The sequence below is a fragment of the Cheilinus undulatus genome, linkage group 16 (assembly GCF_018320785.1).
Source record: "Cheilinus undulatus linkage group 16, ASM1832078v1, whole genome shotgun sequence".
Taxonomy (NCBI): Eukaryota; Metazoa; Chordata; class Actinopteri; order Labriformes; family Labridae; genus Cheilinus; species Cheilinus undulatus.
Window position 1 is genome coordinate 11,717,293 of NC_054880.1, and position 26,332 is coordinate 11,743,624.

The 26,332-nt window shown below is 39.5% G+C and overlaps 1 protein-coding gene across 13 annotated transcripts in view; it reads right to left on the reverse strand.

Moving 5' to 3' along the window:
- Positions 1–26,332, reverse strand: part of macf1a (microtubule actin crosslinking factor 1a) — a 297,525-nt gene that overhangs the window by 188,527 nt on the left and 82,666 nt on the right. The window contains exon 1 of one of the 13 annotated variants that reach the window (XM_041809556.1): positions 19,002–19,508. The exons of the other annotated variants lie outside the window; for them this stretch is intronic. Within the exon in view, the coding sequence (XP_041665490.1) occupies positions 19,002–19,056 (55 nt within the window). The 5' untranslated portion in view covers positions 19,057–19,508. Of the gene's footprint in view, positions 1–19,001; positions 19,509–26,332 lie in introns of those variants that run through there. 13 annotated transcript variants of the gene reach the window in all.

Here is a 26,332-nt window from a genome sequence, read left to right on the forward strand (position 1 = left end):
CACTTGACCCGAGCTGCTGAAGAAGCTGTAATTATCAGGCTGTTGCTGCTGCCATGACGTCAACATTTACATTCAGCCTGCTAAAGGTCTCTGCACTAAAGAGCGCTTTTTTAATTTGATTTCTTTTTCTTCACCTGACAGATCCAGATGACGCATGCTCTCTGCAGGGGTTCATGACCACTGTGCATCTATAGCCATTAAAACCCAAATACATGTTAGTTTTAATGCAATCCTGGAAACACTGTTTCTGAGACACATGAATTTCAATCATTAAACACAACTACAAGAACGTTGGAAATAAAGTACCCATTCACTCATGAAGTTTTAAGGGTGTTTTTGTTTAAACCTGCTGTGAACCTGCCACATCATTGTGTGGACACAGAGAAGGTGTATAAATGTCCCCAGTAAATGCACTATTTTTATAATCTTGAGCAGGAACAATACAGAATAAAACAATTAATAAATCAGAGTAAACGGATAGCAATAAAATATAAGTGTTCTGTAGTTATGGCAGCCGCTATGGCAAACCACATCCTCTGCCTTAGCTAACATCAGCCAAGTGCACACTGACACCCCTGCACCCCTCCTAAAGCTATTTCTCCCACTCAAGATGAATTGATGACTGAACATTTAAACATTTTTCTGAGTGGCATTTTCCCTTCATAGCACAATTTAATAGTGAAGAGCTAAATTTTTCACACAGACATTTCTTGCTTGCACCCTTCTTTTCCAAGAAGTCAGGATGAGCTGACATGAGATTGTGGCAGGAAATATTCAGGAAAATTCACTACAAGTAAGCAGTGATGACCTTTATATACTTTGATTGGTGCATGACCATAGGCAGTAAGCCACCAGTGCAATCTCTACGCATGTAATAAAACTATTTTATTCCATGTTCTCTTTGCCAGTATGTCCCTGTATTCTCTATTGGTAATCGAATGAGTATGTCAAACTACACATAGAATTTATATAAAGGCAGCAATTCTCATTATAGTGTGGTATAGTGGAGTCTATTTGTCAGCCACATCATGTTTAGCCTCATGAAACAGGCCTGAAATTTTCTAGAAATGTTCAGAAGTGCACACGTGAAAACAGCTATGGATAGAAATGGGTGAATTTATTCAGAATCATAATATTGCAATTCTAAGACATTGGCGGTTAAAACATTAACCACTAAACTACTTAAGAACTCCATTATTTCTTAATATGGCACTTTAAGACTCCAACATGAGCAAATGTTAATGCTTTTTGTTTGAATGGTTGCATATAAAGCTTCTTTATTTGACATGACAATATGTTGTACCTCCAATAAATGCGTGTGTGTCTACCTTGGATTCAGTTTGATGTCTTGATGGGTTTGCTGGTAAAATTCCGTCTGTCTCAGAGTCAGTGGAGCAGTCAGAGAGCCAGTTAAGGCTTCTGTGTGTGACAGAGAGTGTAATTGAGAGACAGTGTACTTTTGTGTTTGTGTATTTGCGTGTGAATCTCATTGATGAAAAGGCAGAGGGAAAACCACAGACCACCGAGGCTGACTATAAAACATGAGGAGAGGGGAGGACGGATCGTACATCAGGCACAGGCAGAAGCCTCTCTCTCTCTGAGCCTCTAATGACGTGATTCTTTGCCGCCTCTTTGCAAAGACCTTTTCAGTTGTTCACACTTCCTTATCATGCGTACATACCTACACACAAACATGCACACATTCGTGCAAAGCACAACTCCTCTTACCTTGCAGCTGAGCAGGAAATAAATGAGCAGATCTTTAGAGCCCAGAGGCAGCAGAGATAGAAATTGTACCCGACAGGCAAAACAACTTGGAAAGTGATCAATGGCAGCGTTAATTGCTCCACATTGCAGAGGTTCATTAGAAAGTCAGGTATGTTAAGACTTAGTGCTGTTACATCGATGGACAGTAATCCTTTTTTAACAAGCTCATAGGGAGATGAGTTCAAAACGGACATGGGAGTGTTTAGTGGAAAAGTGGGGTTCAGTTAACGGGTACAGAACCAACAGCTACTGGTGGAGCGAGGGAAGAGGAGAGGAGAGGAGAGGAGAAGAGAAAATAAAAACAGAAGACAGGAAGGGTCAGACGACTGTGGGAACAGAAACTACAAGTGCTGATATGAAAGACCTGAACCCCAACGACAAAGGGGTTTAAGCAGACATCAAAAGGCAATACCTGGGTACTATCATGCTGCATTAGGCTTTTCAAATATGTTCAAAAGTCTAGAAAGTTTGCCAAAATTTCTGGGATGAACCCAAACTTCAGATTCTTTTACCTACATTTTATCTAGAAAATTCCTCTGTCAGCCCTTATGTAAAATAGTTCCATTTACACTGAACTTTCATATAATCAATGCTATCGACAACAGGGAGAACCTTTAACAGTAGAGGACATGTATGTAAGGGCAATTTAGAAAGATTTCTCTGGTTTGGCTGTCCTCAAATCTTCTAGATTTGTTCAGGAATAAATGAGTGAAAAAGCAGGGATGCTGCAACCACATTTTTTCTGCTAATACTGGTATAATCATTGATGAGAGAGACTGGCCACTGCCAATACTGATGGTGTTTTTTGTTTTGTAAAAGCAGCTGGATTGGTGGTTGGTCATTCTACTTGTGCTGCATTACCTGTTAAAAGGAGTACAATCATCATCCTTATTCAGTCAACAGCACTTTTACTAACTTTGTTCAACAGAAAAGTGCAAAAATCTCCCAAGGTGCAATGCAGCAAGTCTCCCAGGACAGCAGAATTACATAACGTGATGATTCATTAATTACATGTGAATTTATGTGCCAAATGGGCCAAAATGTAACTTTTCTTTCCTTGAAGTTGTATTTGAACACATCATGATGACCGCAAAGAGAGGAGGGTGAGTGCTTCACAGGGTCGAAAAATGTAACCAGGATCAGGTGCCCTTTAGGATGAGGAGTCAAGGGTTAAAACAGCAAAAAAATGAACAAATGACTTGCCAGATTTTTAGCAAAGAGTCCATGGTAGAGATGGCAGTCAAAAATGAAGATCTGATGCACTATGGAGTGATTGAAAAAATCCCTTATTAAGCAGGGATGCCCAGACAATAATCAACACTTGTGACAAGTCACATGACAACTGTCACAATAACACAAAAAAACGCTTATTTCAAAACACAGATCATAACAAACAATGTCAAAATACAAAATAATCTCCATTCTAATAGTATAACAAATTATTTATACTAATGTTAATTTCAAAAAGCTAGTGAGAACAGTCATCACAAAAATATCAATATAGACTCAAAAAACATATCTGTCTGCAAGGTCAATTACTATGGATTCATATCTGCCAGAAACAGGTGGTACAGGCAGCCTCATGATGATGTTTTATTTGCCACTATAGAACAGTCATTTTACTGAGCTAACCTTGAAAAAAATCACAAAATAACAGTACATCACTCATTTAGCTATCTTTACCTCATTTCCTACCAGATCACCATGGATTTCAACACTGGATTACTATTTTTAACTCATAGGACTATTGAAAAGTTTGGGAGGATTTTAACATAGCTGCTTTGATGAATAAGGATGATAAAAATCATTATCAGTATCATCTCATGACTGATTTTTATTTAAAGCTGACCATCAAAGAAGCTGCATTTAGGGCAAAGAAGGCCTAGCGGTTGGGTCACACCCCATGTACTGTACAGAAGCTTCTCAGTGACAGACAACAGAGAATTAACTACAGGTGACTGGAGGTGGTGATCAGTGATGAGAAGCATTACTTCAATCTGCTGATCTGACCTCAGTGAAAAGGATTTATGTAAGCATATTGATCCTGAAAAAGAGCAACCAAAGATGCAGCAAGCACTCCACTGACAGGTCAGCTGATGGAAAGAGTGAATCTGTAACATTCTTTTTCATAATGAAATGACTGTTTAAGTATTTTCTACAATGTCTACATTAAGTTTAAAGAAATAATCTCATCCTCATCATCTGCTCTATTTCTTATGATAGTCAACTGTATTTTCTCCAAATGGCACAAGATGGCAGTGATTGTAACAGCAACTATATATTAATTTGTTTTCTGTCTGTGTTGATATAAAGTCATCTGTGTTCATGCATTAGCTTGGCTGCTAAGACTCCATAAAGATGGCAGAGGAGAGAGAGAGAGAGATTTAATAGAGGAGAGTGTTGACTTTATTGATGGGCTGAGAGATGTTCTATCTGCATCCACTGTCAGTGTTTCCATCGACTGCTGGCTGGACCCTCTGGGCTCCAACAACACAAGCAAATAGAAAACCTTTGAAATACACCTTCAATAAACATGACAACACTTTTAAAAGCTGACAAAAGATCGAAGCAGTTGAGGCTGTCTCTGAGAGAGAGAGAATACAGAGAATATAACATTGGGAAACACATAAGTGGTGCACGAAGACAACAGGGTCATATGCACAATAACAATACAGTGATGCACATGGTCGTGGTTAATTAACCTACGTCAGCACAACTACAAATAAAAGCTCGCTCCATACCATCACCCTACACACACAAACACACAGCCTGTGTAAACTCTGTTAAGATGATCTGCTGGCCATACCAAACACACAAACAAGGAATGAGGAGAAATCCCTGCTTCCACTTCCAGAGTTGCAGCTTCGCAGCATGTTTATCGACTTCAAAAGCTCTAAAAATAAGCCTTAATCAAACCGTCTTATTCTGGAAATAAACCTGAGGGCCAGAGCAAAGAACACAGATGACGTTTGAAATCTTCCAGGCAGTGACAAAGAACGACGTCATGAAAAAGAAGGACAATCTTTGCTTTCCTGTATGCATAAATATCTGACAGTGTGGACGTTTTCAGAGCAGACGGTTTGGTGTCACACCTAAATAACACTACATTTCCCACGCTGCCCCTTGTTTCCAGGACATGGAGCCAGCAGAGCTCTTAAAGGTGGAGCCTGCAGGGTCTGACGGAGACTTGGCAACAGGAAGTAAACAGGAAGCAGACGCCTGCTCCTCCTGGTGACGGCACAAACATGTTTCACTCTGAAATTCCTCCTGTGATTTATGGGTCCACTTTGTTTATCATACAATCAATATTCAACCAAACAAACCACTTCTATTTAATAAAGGCTTCATGTAAGACATTTTTATGTCTGAGAGGCTTCATGGAGCATGATCTTTTCAAGTGAATCATATGAGATGTTAATTTTCCAGTTTGCTCAATGTGATGGCACAATTAGGATCCTTGTTCAGGTGACTCTGTTGGCAGATAAGCAGAGTTACACTTCCCTTCAGGCTCCCAGAGAAAACAAGGACACCAATATATTTGAATGTTAGTTTTCTAAGCTAACAAAATCAACAAATATACTCCTGTCCCAACCAAACACCCTAGAGTCAAAAATCTGTTACTTGGCTATCAAAGAATGCCTGATGCCAACGTCTGCTTTTCCATGTACAAGAAACTTTCCATCCTAAACAGAAATAACAAAAAATCATTATTTGATTCCATGTTAGTCAAAACACCTTCACTTTCAGACCTCCATTGGTTGTTCTAGGCACAGAATGTGACCTCAGCTAAAAATAAACACTCATTTATCCTTCCTCCCATTTCTAATCCCAGCAGTTGTAAATCATTAACATGACAAACTGTTTTGAGAAGAAACTGAGTCTTATCAAAAGTTCACTGACTGAGCGAGCACTTTTTAAGGGTAGGATCAAAAGAGGCTGATGTTGTCCAGCTAACAAAACACAGCACAGACATGAGTAAAAATTAACCCCAAAATGAGCTGGAGAGTCTATGGGATGAATTATCTCTTTCCTGATTTTGTACAAGTGTGCACAAAAAAAAATCCTGATTTATCTGCTGTTTGTGAGCCAGTATATTCAGTTTTGGTTGAAACTTGGTGGAGGCTGATTTTGCAAAAGAACTCAGGACTTAAAAATGAAGAATGTCCTGTACAGAGCCAGGATAAAGAATCAGCTGCTGAACTGCAACAATGTAAGCCAACCTCTGTTGATTCAGGGAAACAAAACTGTGGATAAAACGTCTGTAAACAAAATAACTGCACACAAGAGACCTGAAGAACATCGCTGACTCAAGCAGCATTTTTCTAAGGATCTTAATCGGGGATAGAAGACAGGACAATTAGAAGGCAGCCAGCCTAAAAACCTTATTAACTCTAGGCTCCTGAGCTAATGAAATTTCTATTCTCGATTAGAGATGAGATCATCTTCATTCTTCAGTGAAACTATGTGACCTTCCAGAATACCTCTTAAACCAAGGTTAGACACAAACATGCAAACTGGGAGCTGCTGTGATGTCAGTGAACGGCACTGATAGAAAACCAGAGAAAAGAAAAGCCACGGTGAACTGTGAAGGAGTGTTGTGATATGTGGAGTCTCTCTCTTGTTCATTGACCTTTATGTTCACCATCATGGCAGCACTCAGGGGGATTTCAAGTCACGAATGAGCAGTAGGTGAAAGCTGCTGATAGAGGTCTGTTTGTCCACAGTGGGAAACCCCATGATACATCTTATTATCTCATCAAAGTGAGTTAGTATTTGACACATAATATAACATCAAAATTAAAGCATTAGCTCAGTTTTACCTTTTTTTGTGTTTCAGATGAAAAAAAATGATGACAGTGAGGTTGTCAAAACTCACCGTTTCTCCTATTCTGTCCCCACTTCTGCCTTGTTTCTTAGCCTTTAGCCTGCACTCACATCACACTCAGCTTGTATCAATACCAGCCCATCAACACACAGCAATTACATGAAAAGTGCTCTTTCTGTGTGATTATAACCCACAAAGTCAGAGCAGAGAGGTGGTAGTTATAGAGTCAAGAGAGGTGGTGTTAATGTGGAAATCAAACATACAACAACCACAAGTGGTGCATTAAAGACTCTAAACATCCAAGACAAAAAAACTAAAGATGTGCATTTGCTTGAATATCCTTTAACCTAAGGGATAAAACTACAACACACCAGCTTTGGAGGGCGCTAAAGCTCTCCACAATTGATTGTTCAAGGGTCTCTGAGGGGTTTTTAAAGGGCTGCTGCTGTGACACTAATGTAAATGCACAGGCCCTTGCCTCAGCTCTCTCAGCAGGCAGCAGTGGGGCCCCACCCAGCTGACCTGATGCTGATAAACACCAAAAAAACGCTTATCACCCTAACACATCTGGATGACTGCTACTGGAAATGTAACAGAGCGTGGCTTTTTGGCTGCATGGTGTCTGATTGAGAGCAGGAAGAAGCTAAAGGGCAAATTAATTTTTACAGTATCAAAGCAGCACAACTGTAATCTAACATGCTCTGACGGGATTATCACAACGAAGCACCGATCATCTGCTGTACCTCACATTTTTGCAAGTCATGTTTGTTGAAGAAAGCAAATTATACCATCATTTCACAGCAAATAAAATGTCTCAGAAGTAAAGACTAAATAGAAAATGTTAATGCTAAGCAATAAAGGTAGTTTCCTGGGCTAAAATGATTATTTCCTGAAGTTCTTTGTTTCCAACATTTTTTGTGATTTTCTAATTCTACATGATTCTTCACACACCAACACAAAAACTACCCACATCTCTTCCATTGATCTCCCCATCATAACTACTCACTCTCTGTAAAGAATCCATTAACTAAGACATTATTAGCATGAGTGGCTTCACTCATTTAGACACGTTTCTCTTTTTTCATTCTAGTCACATCTACTGAGAACTATTTTAAAACATGGCAAATCAGGCATGCATTATACTGCTCTTTAATGGATATCATCAGATGGTTGTTATTGCTATGGGCTCCGTGGTGGTACAGAGGCGGGTAATGCCATCACAAAGGTTCCATGTTTGCATCCCTGCTCAGACAGGGGGCTCCCTGTGCATGTGTGGGTTTCTTAAAGGTACTCCGACTTCCTCCTGAAGTCTAAAGACATGCTCATCAGGTTAAATGGTGACTCTGGACTGACAGAATGTTTATCTTTACATGTGACTGAATGTTGGACATATCAGGGAGTACCCTGCCCCTCATACAGAGAGAGCTGGGATCATCTGCAGAACACTGTGACCCTGAATGGGGCGAATGGTATAGAAAATGGATAGACGTTTGCTTGTTATTGCAACTTCTCTAGCTCTACAGCACATATAAACAAGTGGTTGCTTATTAAAGGTGACATATAATTCCTCTTTTTTCTCAATAAGAAATTGACACCTAAATTTCTCTTATTTTTTACTAATTGGATTTGTTTGATGAAAAGTAGTACAGTAGTGCAAAATGTGACAAATCAAAGGCTGTTTGGCACAATCCAGGTCCAAATACATGGATCAGCACCAGAGGAAGTTACTGACACTGTCTCAATCAGCTCTACAAAGTGTCATTTTGATGTTTTTCTTTTTAAATGCAAATAAGCTTCTTCTCCCACCACCTCTCTCTTCCATGGATGTGCCGATACAAGTACACCGTTGTGTTTTCATGGCTGCACTGGCAAAACATTAGTGGAGATACTAAGTGAGGGTAGGCACTATTAAAATGATTCATAGTAATGTCATAAAAGAACAGATTCTAAACAGACTGTCAGGTTTGCAGGACTAGGCTGGCTTATTTCATATTTAATGGGTCTGTAAGTCTCAAAATCCCAAATGTATGTGCAAAAATTCAAAAAAGTCCCCTTTAATGGCATAAAAGGATCTGACAGCACCTAAATTAAAATTCATCATAGCAACCAGGCTAGTACGTCCATGTTTAACTCACTGATTTGCAGAAGATGTGGCACAGAATTTTGGCTTTCTCATGCTGCATTTGTCTTTTATTACCTTGAACCTAAAGCGTGCGTCTCACTGAGATCAAGGATTTGTTATAACCACATTCATGATGAAAAGAAAAGTGAGACTTTTACTTTCCTCCAGTCTCCTGGAACGTCTCTATCACTAGTCTTAAGCATGATTAAAGAGGTTGAAGGTGTCCTGTGGGGTTAAACCTTGGTTACTACAGTAACTCCTCCTCTTACTAATTCTGGCTCCGAGGCCGCTCTCATATCAACGTGGAAACGAACATCCTCCAGACGTTTATGTAACCTGATCAACAGGCTTTGAAGTTCAGACGGGCACCATGTTGGCTCGTGACACACAAACATGTAAAGCATCCAATTAACACTTCAGTATACAGTCTGTTATTTGACTTTGAGAGGTTTTTGACGTGAGTGTGTAAAAGGTACGATAACCCTGGAAACACTTATATCAAAGGTGTTCAAACTAATCAGAGGCTGGGAGATTTCATTGTAACTGATTCCAACTCTTTAACACTGGGTCAAATGTGAAACCTGATTATCTCACACTTACTAAGAAGAAAAAACAACCAACCTGGCTCGGCCCGCTCTGGAACTGCCTCACTGCAAACTCAAAATCCCACAGAGGCCGAGTTCAACAATGGCTTTAAACTCATGGTTATAAGAATGCTGATGCAGGCGTGCAATGAGATAATTTGGGACATTTTGAAACCTTTTACAGGGTGCAGTGGTCTCACCTCAACCCACAGTCTGTTTAAGGGATCATTCTTAAGTATTAATGCTAAGATAATGTTTTGTCTGCATAAATGGCTTCATATAAAATAAGGAATGCAGCCAGCATTATCCACATAAACCACTGATCAGTCAGATGTGAGGGACTTGGAGACCATATACGGTGCTGTGGTTTTACATCCAACTCAAGGGCAAATAGTAACAGGGCTGGAAATCTCTGGAAACTGGACCAGTGGTCTGTTTTGACATCTTATTTAAAAGGATGTTAGAAATTAGCTTATTCAGGCCTTGAAGGAAATCTCCTGTGAATACTGCCAGCCTCTGGTCGAGGTGGCAGACACGGTTCATGACGTGTGAGGAGGAGGGTTGTGTTTGGCTAAGTATGATCCTCGAGTGTGTGTGTAGGAGGGTATCAAGCTACGACTGAAAAAGAGCTGATTAAGCAGTCAGAGAGGGCTGAAGGCAATTATCAGAAATGCTAAATATGTGCTCTCAAATGTGACTATTCTTTTCTCTTTTTGAATCATTATAGATTAAAGCTTCTATGAGGAGGGTTTAGCTGCTTATTAAACAGCCTAAATGTATCCAGATGTCTCTACATGAGCTGAAAAAGCACTCAAGACCATCAGCAATAATAGGTCATTTCAGTACTGTTATTGTTTGAAAACTACCACAGTGTAGGGGTTGTAGATGTTTATGAGTAACTAAATACTCAAGTACTCAATGTCTGTGTATGTTTTCACTCATCCAGGTCACAGTTATCCAATGTTGCCATCATTATTTAACTAATGTTTCAGCACTCCTGCACTTGGCACATGCTGTTTCAAGCGACAACACTTCAACTGATTTAGCATTACACGTGGAACCAAACTTGCTGGATTCATCTAATTGAATATACTTAGTGAGAAATTGTAATGATTCAGAAACAGGACACATGACTTAAAAGGAAATCAGTCCACTGGTCAGCACTTGTCATTTAAGATAATACTAAAGTACAAAAGCTAAGCCTGCTAATCCAACAAAACTGATGACTATATATTTTGACATTACATCATCAGAAGGGAAAGGCTTCTGGTGCACACAAATCCGGATAAGAGCCTCCTTCACAGATAGAGCTGAGCTGCAACTGTGGAACCAGCATGTGAGGATAGAGCAGGTGAATTAACTGCTGACAAAGTGTTCATCAAGTAGATGTTACTACAGACTCCTGGGCTGATTTCTCCATGGACTCATATGTTACTATGCTATTTTGTTCCTGAGAAGTGTGCTTTGGTATGTGGAGGAGCTGACATCCATGATGACAGAATAAATTCTGTGCTGGCTCATTCAAACTACAGAGCTGTGGCTTCATGTTTATGACTATTTTATTGATGTGGTTGTGGCACAAATAAATATCAGGGCAAATGTTGTTACCTTTGTTTAAGTTTCTTAATTTAGCTGATGAGCAATAGCAATGCCAACTGATAGAAAAACACTGGGCTGTGATTCTGATCTCAAGTAAATGGTTATGCTGACCTTGTGCTCATATACGATGATGATATGAACACTTGTCTGAGCTCATATAAGGAAAATGTGTTTCAAATTCTAAAAGTCAGTGAGACAGGCAGGTAGCCTTGAAGATAAGGAGGAGAGGTTTCAATTCAGAGTCTCTCCCAATGTAACTTAGTGGTTGGGAGCATGATGTATGCTGAGGGGAATCTGTATTTTGCTTAAATACTGATGCATCTCTCTGTTCAGGGAGCTCCTCCTCCACAATTCTGTGTGAATAAAGGGACACTACCAAAGTATCAAAAAGTACCAAAAGCTTTGAAAAAGTCATCTATTTCATTAGATAGATACAAAGGAGAGGAATGAATCTAGTTACAGTTGCAATAAATTCATACAAACTGTCTTAATTGCACCAAACTTTGCCAAGGTATTTAAAGAGTGTAAGAGAGTTTGCCTTCAAGTTGTGGCAACTGAAAAATTGGACAAAAGATTAAAAAAAAGGGCACTGATATCTAGGAATTTTACAAGCATTATTGATAAGTTAAAACTCTGGTTTTGTGATAACCCTACATGCTGGAATGCTGTGCTTCACTGAGCAACAGCGTGAGTTTGTTGTGAGGGATTGTCGCTTAGCAGGGTTAGCCTTATGGATTAAAATGTCTGGGGGATCGGTAGAAGTCAAGGCTAAGTCACACAAATTAGCTGTTCAGACACATACTGGGCTTCCACCCTCTCACACCGTGGCTTCATGTACCTGCTGCTCTTTGAAGCAGAGGACACATCTACAGAACCACAATCACTCATCAGCCAGCTGTCCCGCCCTGCGTTATAGGAGCACCTCCCGTCCAAACTAGCTAATTAATTAGTTTACTCGCACACTTTGTACCAACCTGACATCTGAACGTTCTAACACTCTTCCCCTCCCTGGAAACACACACCTCCCTCCCATTAAGGTAATTTACACAGCAAAGCATCGCTACGCTGGGATCGCAGTCAGACGTCACTGACACAATCGCGCCGTGTAGAAAACAAGTTTCAAACCTTGAGATGTTTTTATGAAAACCAAGAAATACGGCAATAAGAAATCTGGTTAATTCACACATCCAAACAATCCAAGTTAATCCAAAACAACTATACATGACTTAATGGGCAAAAGACCAACTCATGACAGAGGAGACAACAATGGAGCTAATGTTAAGTTAACAACAAAGTCAAAAACCACTCATATGACTGGATTATTAGACACTGAGCCACATGTGGTAGCTTAATGTTTTTACCGTGTTTGGTGCCTGTTAGCGGCTGATGTGAGCTCTGGATTCAAAGGCTCTCTTGTATGTGACGTGTGTTAGTGCCACATAATGATGGCAGAGTGTTCAGCTCACTCCTATGTGCAGGACAAGTCAGAAAAACACTCCTGATGGTCTCAAATAGGCTTTTTGTCAGTCAGCTGATTCACACAAATTACATTCAGAAAGGGAAACACTGACTGAGTGTTTTTGGTGAAGTTGAGTCAGACTGTTTGGAATTTATAAAAATAGGGACACAAGAGAAAGGAAAACCTTTTAAAGGGGCAAATGTTTTGTCTACTGCGTGGGATAAACATTAAATTAGGTATGGTGTCTCCAAATAACATCTATATACTAACATTTGACAGACTGAATGAGTTTATGTAAATATAGGATTTTAAAAAAGAGCAGTTAACAATAGTAGACCTTTTCCACAACAGTTAAAAGCAGAAAAGGAACTCTGAGTTGGCAGAAAATATGTAGCCTAAAAATATTCACCTCCTGAATGGATGACACACTGTGAAACACATTTTAACACTCACATATGTAGACATTTCTCCATTCACAGGAAGGAACAGAACAGAACAGCCATACTTAAGACACCATGGGCATAGTCACTATAGCTGGGAAAAACTTTTCAAAAATGTTTTAAAAACAAACACAGAACTTTAAGAGTAATTTAGCTTTGGGTCAAGAAAAATGAAATATTGTACATAGACGCCCAGATAACATCACTCCCTTTCTGATGAAAACAAAGGGACAGCAGCACGTTTCATTTTTTAATGTCAGATGTAGGGTCTCAAACAGTGCTTTACAGGAGGGACATACTAGTTAATGTCTCCCTAGTGTGTGTAGCTGGGGATTTAAATTTGTACATTAAAAAAAGGTTACAAAAAAACTTGACTGGCTGCAAATATACCTGGGTGGCCCAACCATGAATTGCATCTGTTTTTAAAAACAATGTAAAGGCCAACCTATGTTTCCAAGAACATAACATAGCATCCTGAACACAACAGATTCAGTTTACTGTCATTGATAAGGAAAAGAAACAGAAAGTATTCACGTTAAAGAAGATGAGATCATTAGACTTTTACTCCTTTTTTATTTAAAGGGGATACTATTATCAAAATCAGCTAGTGGTGACAACTAATCAATAGTCTTTACAGATCTACTTCATGGTTAAGCAATTGTCATTAAAAAAAAGTTTTGTTTTGTTGTTTGAGGTTTTGCCTCTATCAGATAGGACAACAGAAGAGCGACAGTAAGTAAGGGGATCAAGACATGCGTCTTCCCAACAAGTGACATGCTCGAGATTCGATCCTGTGTCGAATGCTTCAGGAACTGTAGCCTCAACATTTGGGTGCCTGCTCTGTCACATCTGTGTTTCCACCAGGTGGTCAAGTTTGACTGAGTATGGTTTGGTATTGTTCAGTAAGGTAAAAATTAAAATAGTTACTTTCCACAGACACACGTGCCCTCATTTGGTGGGAGGAATGAAGTGTGTCAGTTGTGTGTGTAGCTCACCGTTTTGGGAAAGTAAGGTAAGCTTGGTATCCCCAAGGAAGGAGGAAGGGTCCAAAAAAAGTAGGACTATAAAGGTCAGTTATTTGGAAACCTTTCAAATTTTGATAATGGAAACACAATATAATCTGAGCTCAAAAATGCTTAAGTATCTGGAGATTGACTTAGCAGTTAGAAGGAATTCTTTCAATTGCTTACTATGCTTTCTTTTCAAGTATATTTTGGGTCTTTTTATACCTTTATAAAGAAGAAGAGGATAGTGGCTAGAGTCATAAACAGGGATGAGAGACATGCCGGACATCAGCTGCAGGCCAGACTTGTACCTGCACCACCTGCGTCTATGGGGCATGACCTAACTGTGCTGCATGTACAACTTTTTGACTTGCTATCATACAAAAAGATAAGTGACAAAAAAAACTGCCTACTTTAAAGTGTATGCGGACAAATGAGCTACTTACATTAAATTTATTTTCTAACCGGGTTGTAAATGTGTTAATATTTGCCATTACAATGGGTATTTTAACACTGGTGTTAACAGGACTGCTAGCATGTTTGTTGCCAGCCTTAAGTGGACACGCGAGGAACTGCAACTTCTCTGCATTACAGTTTGCCATTTGGGTGTTTGTACTCCAGGGTCAAGCAAAAGCCAGTTCATGAACTTGGAAACACAACCCTGCTGTTAACACTGGGGTCAGTGACACAGATCGGGCCTGACACAGAGAGAAAAAAGAAAGTGAACTGAAGCACCTGCAGATAAACACTGCAGCTTGTGTCATGTGACTTGCAGGTAGAGAGAGAGAGAGTGAGAAGTATAGGAGAGATAAGAATAGAAGCTGACAGATGCTCCACCTTAAACAAATTATGACCAAACTCCTCAGACAGCCACGGCCTCAAACACATTCTCTGTCACACAACTATTCATCACAGCGTTTGTCTCTGCTGGCAGCTGACAGAAGATAAACACAATCAGATACAATAGACAGGCTAAAGAAGTACACTTGAATTACATTTTAAAGGTAAAATCTCGCTCTATGGCACCCTCACTGGAGTTAAGGGTACAAAAGGGGAATGTCAAGTGTGTACAGATGGCTGAGGATGTAAAGCCTCATGGGTGGACAGACAAAAAAGAACCCGTGTTACTACAAAGCATAAACACAACAATGTAAAAGTCATTCACAGCCTTTAAAGTTTATCCTGATTCCTGAGGATTAAATATTTGAACAATCTAAATCTCATTAATCCAATTTGACAAATTCACAACACTTAGTTTGAAATCCTCTCTAATCAACACGCGTAAATAAGTTAGATTTGAGCTTCTACTGTGCACTGATGTAGTACTGTAAATCACAAAAGTGGCTTATTGCCTTTGCACGGAAGTTTGCAGTTAAGCTCATGCTATCCAGTGTTTAATAAATTAATTACATTTGTGATGGGTGCTGTCCCCCACAGCGTTTCAAAGTGGTTAAGAAGTTTAACCTCAGATATAATTCAGAGGGATAAAGGAGATTTTAACTCAGCCTGACACCTATAAGGCCTGACACGCAGCAGCTGTCAGAGGTGTGAGGAGGGGGCTGTGCTACATAATATCGCAAAACTACAAGGAGTAGCAGGTGTAGCCATAGCTGTCTAAAACTACAGACAAAAGAGGAGGGGGGCAGCATTTAAATTTGAATGTAGCCTTGACAGTGAAACGACTGCAGAGAGGTTTCTCAGAGGCACTAAATCGCAGAAAAGGTTGTTAACAGACAATAGGTGTCATTATCCTGAACATCCATTAGAGGGGTGGGCATTGGGCTGTGATCCATCTGAGGCTGCAGCGTGTTCCTGTTTTAATTAGCTTGTTGAATCAAGTGCAATAAGCTTTAACTAAGCGACAACTTGATGCATGTTCAGCCTTAAGGGTCAACTTCTCATTTCTGCTAAAACTAAACACATTAACATGATAAGGAAGACAGATGAAGAGCTGATAATGTCACAAAGGTAAGAGAAACAGTGCAGCTGCTGAAGGAGGGCCAGTGGGTATCTATTAAACTAAGGAATACAGAAGTCTGCAGACTGCAGGGAAGCCACATTTCAAAGGCACACGTCTGCCTGTTTTACTTCAACAGCTGGTGAGGTAACACTAACACTGGAATGATCGTGTTGCTTTGAGGGGTCAACTGTTATTGGGGCCAATACTGATTAGAAGTTGGTAACCAATATGATATTTTGAACTGATATGCATTTACAGTAAAAATGAGACATTATTAAATTTCATTAATGAAATTATAGATTTATAACATATAACAGGACATAAACCCGTCGTCGGAAAAGGTTAGGCTGATTCATTACCAATAAATGAACAAGTATAACCACACTAAGGTGAGTTTTTGTCTCTGAAAACTCTGCACTTTTGTAAGTAATGTATGAATTAACCAATAGTACAAGTCATCAGATTTTCACTTTCATAAAAGTAGCCATATCACAACTTTTAAATATTTGATACAAGTATAAGTCTTGAATACTTCTGGAATTCAAAATCTTACTCATATAATTTTGACAAACAAAGTGTACTTATTGAGACAACAGAATCTGCATTTAAGAATAGTGTATTACTGGATTATAACTACTTTTTCACTGTTGCGCCAGTTGAAAAAATTAAGTCAGATACCATTATCAATGTTTAAAATAACAATCAGATTGCTGATACTAACAGAAATTTTTTAATCACTTTTTTAAGTGCAACACTCCCACTTTGTCAAGATTTTCTCTTCTGATTGACCATAAAAACAGTTTAGAGTATTTGGCAATGGCTGATGTTTTTTTAAAGGGATATCAGCTGATGCATTAGTGCATCCGCAAAGTTATGGCACCAAAAAGTATCTGTGTAATTGTTTAAGTATGCAAGACTTTGCATTATTTGGTAAGTGAAAATGACAAATATCAAGCATGGGCTATCACAGACTTCTATTTTTGTTTAGGTGGTATGGAAACGTGTATCTGCATCATGCTGTTAGAAATGTATACATGTTTAAAATTCCGCGTTCTTTAAAAACCCTAACATGAACTAGATACCTTTAACAAGAAACATCAGCTATTATGGCAGGAGTATCCCACAGTGTGATGCCGTAGTGATGACTCCATTGGGAGCAATGACCACAACAGCTTTGGCATGACATCAATGTTTTAATCTAAGTGTGCTTCTCTTTCCCAGTGGTTATTATTCGAGCTGCCTCATTGTTTGGTCATTGCATTCCAGGAAGATGAATCGTTGTCTTTCTTACAGTAATAATTTGAATACCTTCTATGACACCAGTGGAAGTGGTGGATTTGTAGTTTGTGCCTCCCCACAGTAAATGCTGAAGCCAAAAATGAAATCCGTAAGTGCTGCAGCAGCTGCTGTTAAAATGTGGAGCAAATGGCACAGAGACAGAACTGGCTGAGAAGTCGGATAAGCTCTCAATCATGACTAAAACTCTGCCTCCACTAATACTTTCATTATTAAGCTATTTGTTGTGAAAATAGCCTTTAGCTCTGCAAATATTTACAACTCAGATTCCTGTGCTGCAAGAAAAGCATATTCTGGAGCAATTATAGGGAAATAAATTACATTTTTCCACCATAGAACATAAAAAAATAGCAGGAGTAACAGTAGACCGGTCTTCCTTAAGTTATGAGGCAAAGACTGACAATCAAATATATATTGTACAGGACTGGAATATAAATAAAATACACTATAAAACAAGAAGTATGAGGATGTGATACCTTTTGAAAGCAAAGCAAAATAAGTATTTCAAAAGGAACTTGTCTTAGGCCTGGTCTCTGCCACGCTCAGCTAACTGCTGTGATAACAGCTGCTGAAGCGAAGCATCCCTGCCTGCTCCTGCACGTCACCTGACACCTCAACAAACCATCCTGCTGCTGTCTCTGCTCTTTTGTGTGAGACTGCGGGTTTCACGCACATGTCAGATTTCTTACAGAGCCAATGAGGATCAAGTGTCCTGGATGACAAAGGGCAGAGATGTGTGTGGTACAGTGGTGTTGTAATGCTAATATAAACACTTAGAAGCAATCTACACCCAGCTTTGGATATTAACTAAGAGATCTGAGGAGGTTAAAAGAGGAGAAAACACTAAAAAAGGTGTTGGGTTGGCAATACACGCGAGTATTAAACTTCATTATATTATTTAAAAATCAGCCTTCAAAATCATGGAAACCAAAATGCATGCCCTTATCACATAATATTGGGCCATTTCTTGTTTTCAAGCATCAAAAATTGCAGGTAAACTCTGACACTCTGTCCAAATTGTGCACTTAGGTTGCTAACATTTTGGCATCAAAGCACTGCCTGCAAATTTGTGCAATTTAGACCATTTGCATTAAAGTGCCTGCCATTCTTGATGGATTCATTCCTCTCATTACACATCTGAATTGCGACAAAGATGTAGCTTCTTTAAGGTTCAGTACTTTCCACTGTTATCATTAATCAAAATAAACGACATAAAAGTATCAAAATACTGAACATTTAGACATCTTTATAGCTGACAGCAGCCTTTTTAGTTTATTTGACATGGGTCAGCTTGTCTCCCTGTTAATCTATATCTTATCTTGACAGTAGCTGAGCAGGTAAACAGACAGAAGCACATGTGTGAAACCGACCTTCATTTAAGCCACAGAAAAGAGCAGTAAAGTACATGTATGCTACAAACAGTCCCACAGAAATAGCTGTCAATCATACTTGAAGATGTATTACTTTAAGAATGTCCAACTTGGCTCTTTATAGGCCAAATGAGTCATTTAAACCCACTTCCTTGCAATAAAAATACACACAATTTTAGCAAGAGTTGCTTTAAATGCTTAAAAACTGGTTAAAAAAGAGCATCCCTTTCTGGATCAAGATTGCTCAAGCATTCTTTCACCTTTCAAGTTACACAATTATCCCTGCAAAGCAGGTATGACATCTATCTGAGGCCCAACCCTGTGTTTGGTGTACGCTGATTCACTGCAGCACTGGTGAGCAATACACTCGTGCAACATGTCAATATGTTGCTATCATTCATCAAGGCAACGACAAAAGATAAGCTAAATCTCTCATTGGATCATATAAGTCCATGATAGCTGCTATAAAGGATAAAGAGTCCATGAAAATGCCCAATAAAGTGTTGTTTTTATCATGACCACAGGCTTAATAGCAATTACAAATGACAGGTAATGGGGTAAAAGTGGACACCGACCTCTTTTCTCCTCCAGATCCAGGAGGAACTGTCTGTAAGCAGCCATGGAGTTCATCTTTTCCTCCCAGAGATGAAGAGAGAAGTGACAGGAGAAATAACAAGTGGGTAAATGATAAGAGAAGTGGAGGTAAGGACGGGAAACTGGTGGTTAAAGGGAAGGGAAAGCCAAACTTTAGGGTAAAGAGAGGTGGGAGGAGGAGGTGAGCGAAAACAGAACAGAGTAAAAGTAAGAAATATGAGAGGAGCAGGAGGAGGAGGAAGAGCGTGGAGGCTGCAGTTGATCTTTACGGCCTGGAGGATCCACGCTGTCAGAGTAGAGTCATCCTTAATCACAGAGATAATCCTTCATCTCCTACTCGTTTGTTTCTTCTTCTAACACTCTCTTCTTCTGTCCGCTGAGAGTGTGTGTCGGTGGTTACGGCAGCTCCGAGTGTGGCAGTGTGTTAGCAGCTCTAAGCCGGATAGAGGAACTGGACTTTGACCACAAGGCGGGTGATGTCACTGCCAAAGCCAGAAGCATGTGCTTCACTCGCGTCTAGAGGGAGTGTGTATGTCAGTGTGAGTAAAGGAAATAAGAAAAAAAAGTGGGCGTGTTTCATTACTCAGCTGTGCTCTTTTTTTAAGGAGTGAAGAATTTATGCATTTGTCATTCAGTCAGCTGCACATTGTCTTCTTTATGAGTGACTATGGACTAACACACTGCAGCAGATTACAGAGCAGCAGCAGAGGAGAGAAGGGCTCTCAAACACCCACTTTCCTGTCTTTTTTCTAATTTTATCTCACCTAATCATCTCATGCATGTGCTCCTCCACCACTGTCAATATTTTAGCTAACATTACGCCTCTGCAGCTGACTGTCACTAAGCCCAATTGTGTCTTGTTTACTACAGTAAAGTGGGGAATTTAGTCACTCTGAGCCTGCTGCAGATGCCAAATATTACAAAAATAGATGAGTATTAAAATTTAACCTGAGCTAATACACAAAGGAAGGCTGTTAAAATTTTCAGTACTTGGATATTTCTTGATACCAGGATTTTCAAAAGGAAAAATATTTGCATTATTTCGAAGATCAACACTATCAACAAGTACTGGCTGGACTAAAAACACCATACTTTTAACTTAAAGCTGCTGCTAGACAAATGATTAAAGAAAACTTCTAAATTGCACAGATATGGTGTAGGCAATTTAGACACTGTGAGTTTTTTTGCATTTTTGGTGATGAAACCAAAAACCTTAGGACTTGTTGTATTTGTGTCTCCATTACACCAAAAATAGGTACCAGGTAGTTTTCCTGAAGTTTGCATGTGAGTCAATGGAAGAGTTTGAGAGGGGAAAATGCTAATGGGCTAGCATGTACATTTCAGAATAAAGTCAGGTTGATAAAGCTGTTTGCGGTCACAGGTGCAGGTAAATTCAGGAAAATTTTAGATGTTTTGTGCAAGTGTGAATAGAGTTTAAGTGTCTTTATAAACATGTCAGACTACCCCCTCCAAATTAAAATATTAGCTCTATCCTCTCTCCTATAATCTGAAAACACAAAAACTTTGTGAGTAATTACCTGCTACAACAAACCACAGAGACTATCACATAAAACAACTACCCACCCACACACTGTAAAGAGGGCAGATTAGGCCACATGAGGTCTAGTACCATGGCAACCAACACGTTGACTCATGTTACTTGTAGTGATTTCCTTCACCTCAGGATTTTAGAGCCACTTGTAAGACATAAAGGGCTGAAATGTTAATGAAAAGCAGTGAGACTGAATGTTTCTCTACATACAGTAGCTGCTGTTTGTACATCAGGGGTGTTATAAAGGAGTCTGCAGAGTTATTTTACATCATTACTCTGCTGCAAAAAGCTTCAAAGGAACGGGAAAAAAAGCTGAATGTATGAGATGGCTCAACAAGAAATAAGCTGTGTAACATACAGGCACTTGACTGTACTGGAAGTTTCTAGAACATTCAGAACATGCAAAAATCTTCCTGACTTGGCTGTTTGTGTAGACTCTCACAGCGGGAGACTTTCCCCTCAGACGTCATGTCCTGCCTCCTGGGGCAAAGTAAAAAGGATGATGCTGTAACTATCGTTTTTGCCTATTTATCAGTGCTATGTTTAACTGGTTGCATACACAGTGTCAACAGATGAAAGATAAAGATGTAACATTGACATATGCTACCCAACTGCTATCTTGCCTCATAGAGGACTTTCCTTAATAGTAGCCGTTGTTTTTCACACACTGACTCACCCAGACTTCTGGAGAAATTTCACAAGGGGGCTGGCAGAAAAAATCCAGCTAAAGTGGGGGTGGAAAAAAAATTCTCTCACACATGCAGGTCACCCTGAAAATTTTCTATGAGTTTATGAGAAGTTTTGTCTCAGTCTGAAAACAAATTTGTTTTCAGACTGAGACAAAACTAAATCACTTACTATAGTAAGTGATTTAGTAAGTGATTTAGCTCAAGCTCAACTTAAAAAACAGCAATAAAACAACACGTCTGATCCTGATTTTTATAATTACTTTATCACATGATAACCCGTTATTTATAAATGAGGAATGTGTTTGTATTAGAGGGATGCAAAACAATAGGAACGTATCAGTAGTGCTATTGATAAGGCCCAGGATTGATAAGGAGTATTAATAACTGTATCAGTATCAATAACAAATTGATAATGATCTCCATCCCCATACAGTACCTCAAGAAAATCCTGAGATAATCTTGAGAACCCTCAGATGATAGGCTGTTCACTGACTTTGGTCCAATGAGAGGAATAGAGTCCAAAATACATTTCATATTAGTATAATCACACACACGACAACGCTTGAGGGTTTTACTTTACTTGTTGATGAAGTTATAAAAATGTGGAAAAGATTTATAGGCAGAAATCAAATGTAAAGTCATAATGAGATGGAAAGCTAATCTGAAAGCCTATAAATATATGTGAGCTTTCTCGCCTCTGTCTATTTATAACTGGAGTGTCTAGTACATCACATAATGTTTGACTGATGGGAAACGCTGTTTAAATGCTAACTCTACCAGGAATTTTAGTGTCTATGGAAAGTAATTTCAGGTTTCAATTCTTCTTTTTTATCTCTCTTTTTCTCTGTGTCACGGACATAACAAACACACTTCTACACCCAAACACAGGCTGGCCAAGATCCAAATATTTCTAAGTCAATAATGGTTCACAAACACATAGAACTGTGGCTATAGCACTCACTGGCGTATGAGGATGTGATATCTGGTGGCTAACAGCATCAGTTTAACAAGTCAGTAATTACAGATCAATGTTTGCATTGTGTGTGTGTGATTTCCAGAGGGGGTTCAGGATGACCTATAATAATGACGTGACCCTCAAAGTTCAGAGGGTGATAGCTGCCAATTTGTCTGCAATAATGTGTTTCCTTACACGCCAATGACATCGTAGAGGAAAGAAACACCCAGGGGGGATTTGAACTGAAACAGGAACAAAATGATTTTTTGGTTTGCAGCTGCATGCATCCTCATGAAAACAGCTTCAATAAAACTTTGTACAACTACATCAAATGAAAAAAATCTTACACATGTACATCTCAGAAATGAAAACCTAAGCTGATAAAGAATCAGTGAAGTTCAAAGCTGACACACTCTGCTCAAAACGCTTTTATGTTGAGAAATCCTCATACAAAAAACTGTTGGTAACTGTTCAGCGATCCTGAACGCTCCCCTGAGAGTCTCGTCTTTCACACGACCCTATCAACAGCAGCCTGCTTCATCAAAGGCAAACCCTGCACACACTCAGAAACAGTGATACACACACACACACTCATCCTCAGACTCAACCACAGGATGGCCGTGGTGTGACAGGTAACCATAGAGACAGGACAGCAGCTCAGTGTCGGTGTGTTTTTTTGCACCTTTTACACGTTCCTGTGCGTTTAAAAGAAACAGGGCGTTGCAACACACTGTAAACTATTCCAAAGGTGTTAACTGTTAACTCCGACATAACTAAAGCAAAACAAACCAGCAAATATTAGACTGAGGAACAACAACAAGAGTGTGGAAAGCTCACAAACACATCCACAACAGAAGAAAGAAGGAAAGAAGGAAATTTCATTGACAAAACTACAAGATAAACCCATGGGAAAAGGAGCAACATCAAGAGATTTGTCCAAAAGAAATGCAAGGAGACAACTAAAGTCATCACATGATGAAGCCAATAGTTTCAGCAGAGAAAAGGACAAGCTTCAAAAAGATATATTTACCTTTGTAGGAGAATACCAGCGGACACAGTAGCAGCAACATGGAAGAGAAAAAAGAAACAGACACTTTGGTTAGATCACAGTTCTTTCAAAAATGTTACTCATGTTAGAACATGTGTAATTTCAAGGTCAACATCAGATTATTTTAGCTGCACATCATCCAGGTGATCTCTGAATCTGTCACACTTCAGCGAAGGAACAACAACAACAAGATGAAAAAACATTTTAAAACACAGAAGCGCTCGGATATACACACAAATAGAATCTTACATGGAGGTAGAGTATATAATTATTACTTATCTATTTTTAGACTTTTACTGGGAGAAAGAAAGGGGGTGACATGCGAGAAAGCAGCCTCAGCTGAAATCTGGGCTGCCCACTTGGAGGATTATAGCCTCTGTACATGGACCTGATCTAACCACTGAAGCCACCTGCACCTGGAGTAAAGTCATTTTAAAAACAGTAGGGAACAACAAACAACAGTGTAGCAGGCCTGCTTGCAACAAGAATGTGTGCTTTATTCTTATTTGTGATTTATCATCATTATTACCACTCTTTCTATGCAAATCTTATGCAAGCTTAAAGATATGCATCTGGGGTTTGGCATCTTTTTGATAGGATATTTCAACATAACTGAAATAAAACAAAATTCATTTTAGTTTTCCTGTATTTATCATTTATTTATTTTAGGTCTTTTGGCCTTTATTCAGATAGAACAGTGGACAGAGTAGGAAATCAAGGAGAGAGAGAGAGTGGGCTATGGTATTTGGAAAGGAGCCACAGGTCAGACTTCATCCTTGGCCGCCAGCTTGGAGGACTACAGCCCCTGTACATGGGGTGTGATCTGACTGCTAGGCCATCTGCGCCCAGTCCTGAGCCTTTTTCAGAAGGCTCCTAATGACACTGAAAACAGTTGCAAATAATCTTACAAGTCTGTTAGGTTACTGGTGTCACAGAATCCCAGAGAGATTGTTTTGTAGTTGATTTTAAGGGTTGCAGACGGGTTCAGTACCCTGGCTTGCTTACTGTTTTCTGTTTAGTATTCAGCTGCTCTCTGCTATAGGAGAAACGTAGTAGGCTGGGAGTCTGGGAGCTGATGTATAAGGTCTATTACAGCACCTGAATTGAAATTGATTGTTTTGTGTGTGTGTGATGCAGCGTATACCTGCAAGCATAAGTTGCAGTCAGCGTGCAAAAATGTGTGTTTGGAACCCTTACCTATGTGCATGCATGTTGGGCTACACTGTAAATGGCAAACAGCATCTGACTCAGTAACTGGAGTGAAACTCAGGCAGCTCCATCCACAGAGTGTGTGCAGTCAGCTTTATCAGTAGGCTGATGTTGCACACACTAATCTCTCTCTTCTCTCTCTCTCTAAATAATGTGAGAAGTCATCCTCTGTCTTTATGATGAATGACTCCCATCCAGTGTAGCAGAAAAAGCAGCAATGCAGCAGCTAATGCAGATCCACTTCTACCTTTACTGTGACTGTGTTATCTGTGCAATAAATCTGACTGAGCTACTTCATCAGGATCAGGGGTTCAGGATATAAGTCTGTGACCGGGGCTTCTGTATACAACAGCTTCTCTTCCAACTGAGCTGAACCAGTGTCACAAGCTACCTCCAATTAAAAAAGAGTGAAAGCAACATGTACATTGTAAGTGGTATAATCCTGTAACCTGAGGATGATGCCAGTCCTTTTCCTTGTTTTCCTCTACATGCCTCCATCATATGCACACTCATCCTGTATATACTCTCTGTTAAAAAAGATTAGGCACTTGTACTTCCCACACATCTCTGAGTCTGCAGCCTGAGCTTTCCTTGTGTCTAAATCAGGTGAAATTGTGGCAGGAGGCCAAACATCAGTGCTTCACTTCACACCATTTGATGTGCTCTGAACAGCACAAATTGCCTCTCTGGGGGAAGTGAAGTCTCAATCTAAGTGTGGCCCTCTTTCTTTTTAAAAATGTCTGTGAGTCACAAGAGGCTCAATTTGAGAGAAGAAAGAGAGGACATGTTGGACGAATGTTTGGACGGTGTGATGAGTCAGAGGGTGTAAAACTTTGGGCCTCAGATAGCCACAAGACTGCTTGGAGTGTACAGAGAAACAAGCATGAGACAATAGTGATCATCAGAAAGTAACTACAGAGGAATGAGCTGGTGGCCATTGTTTGGAAAGCTATCACAAGGGGCTGAGTGACAAATTAAAAATGTGTGAAAATAGAGGAATGATAAACATCAAGATAAGTAATGTATCATAGCTTTCTATTGAAATATTCAAACTGACCGGAAAGCCATCATTATCAGCTGATTTTTAATCAAGGGAGGTGATCAGAAGATCAGTTTTAGTGCTTCTGGTCACTGATCACAAAAAATAATCACCTGTTTAGTATTTGGATGTCTGTGTCTGAAAGAAGCATCATCTGCTGTGTAGTCTAATAGCTATACAGATTGAACTGAAAGCCAATTACTTAGCACATCGGTACAGTGAAGAAAATTAAATGCATCATCTTTTGACTGCTAGCTTGAAGAAACTTTGTCACTTTTTAGTGTCCTGTTAGGTAAAAATAGTTATCCAATACCGAAATCAGTGTGGAAACTTGCCAGAAAAAAAGCTTATTAACCAACTAAATGAGACATATTAGGATGTGTTTAAAATCTGCTCATTAAAATGACTATGATAACTGTGTTAACAAGCTCTGGCTTAGCTCAGTAGGTGGTGCAGGTCTGGACTGAGGCTGTGGTCCTATAGGCGCACTGGTCACGGCATTAATTCCTGGTCTCCCCCCACCTTCTTTCTCCATGTTTCCTGTCTCTCTTTACCTATCAATCAAATGCAAAAGCCCAAAAAATAATCTTTAGAAACATAAACAACTGTGTTATGTTACATTATGTAATTCAGTTGTCCTTATCATTGGATACTTGTTGCATTGATCTTTGGGAGGTTTGTATGCTGATTTCTTAAAGAAAGTAAATGCTTTTTGTTGACTGAATAAGGATGACTTCTGCGCCTCTTATCAGGAAACACAGCCACCTGTATGATGACCCATAATGCTACAAAGCTAAGCAGACTGGCCAACCTCTAAACC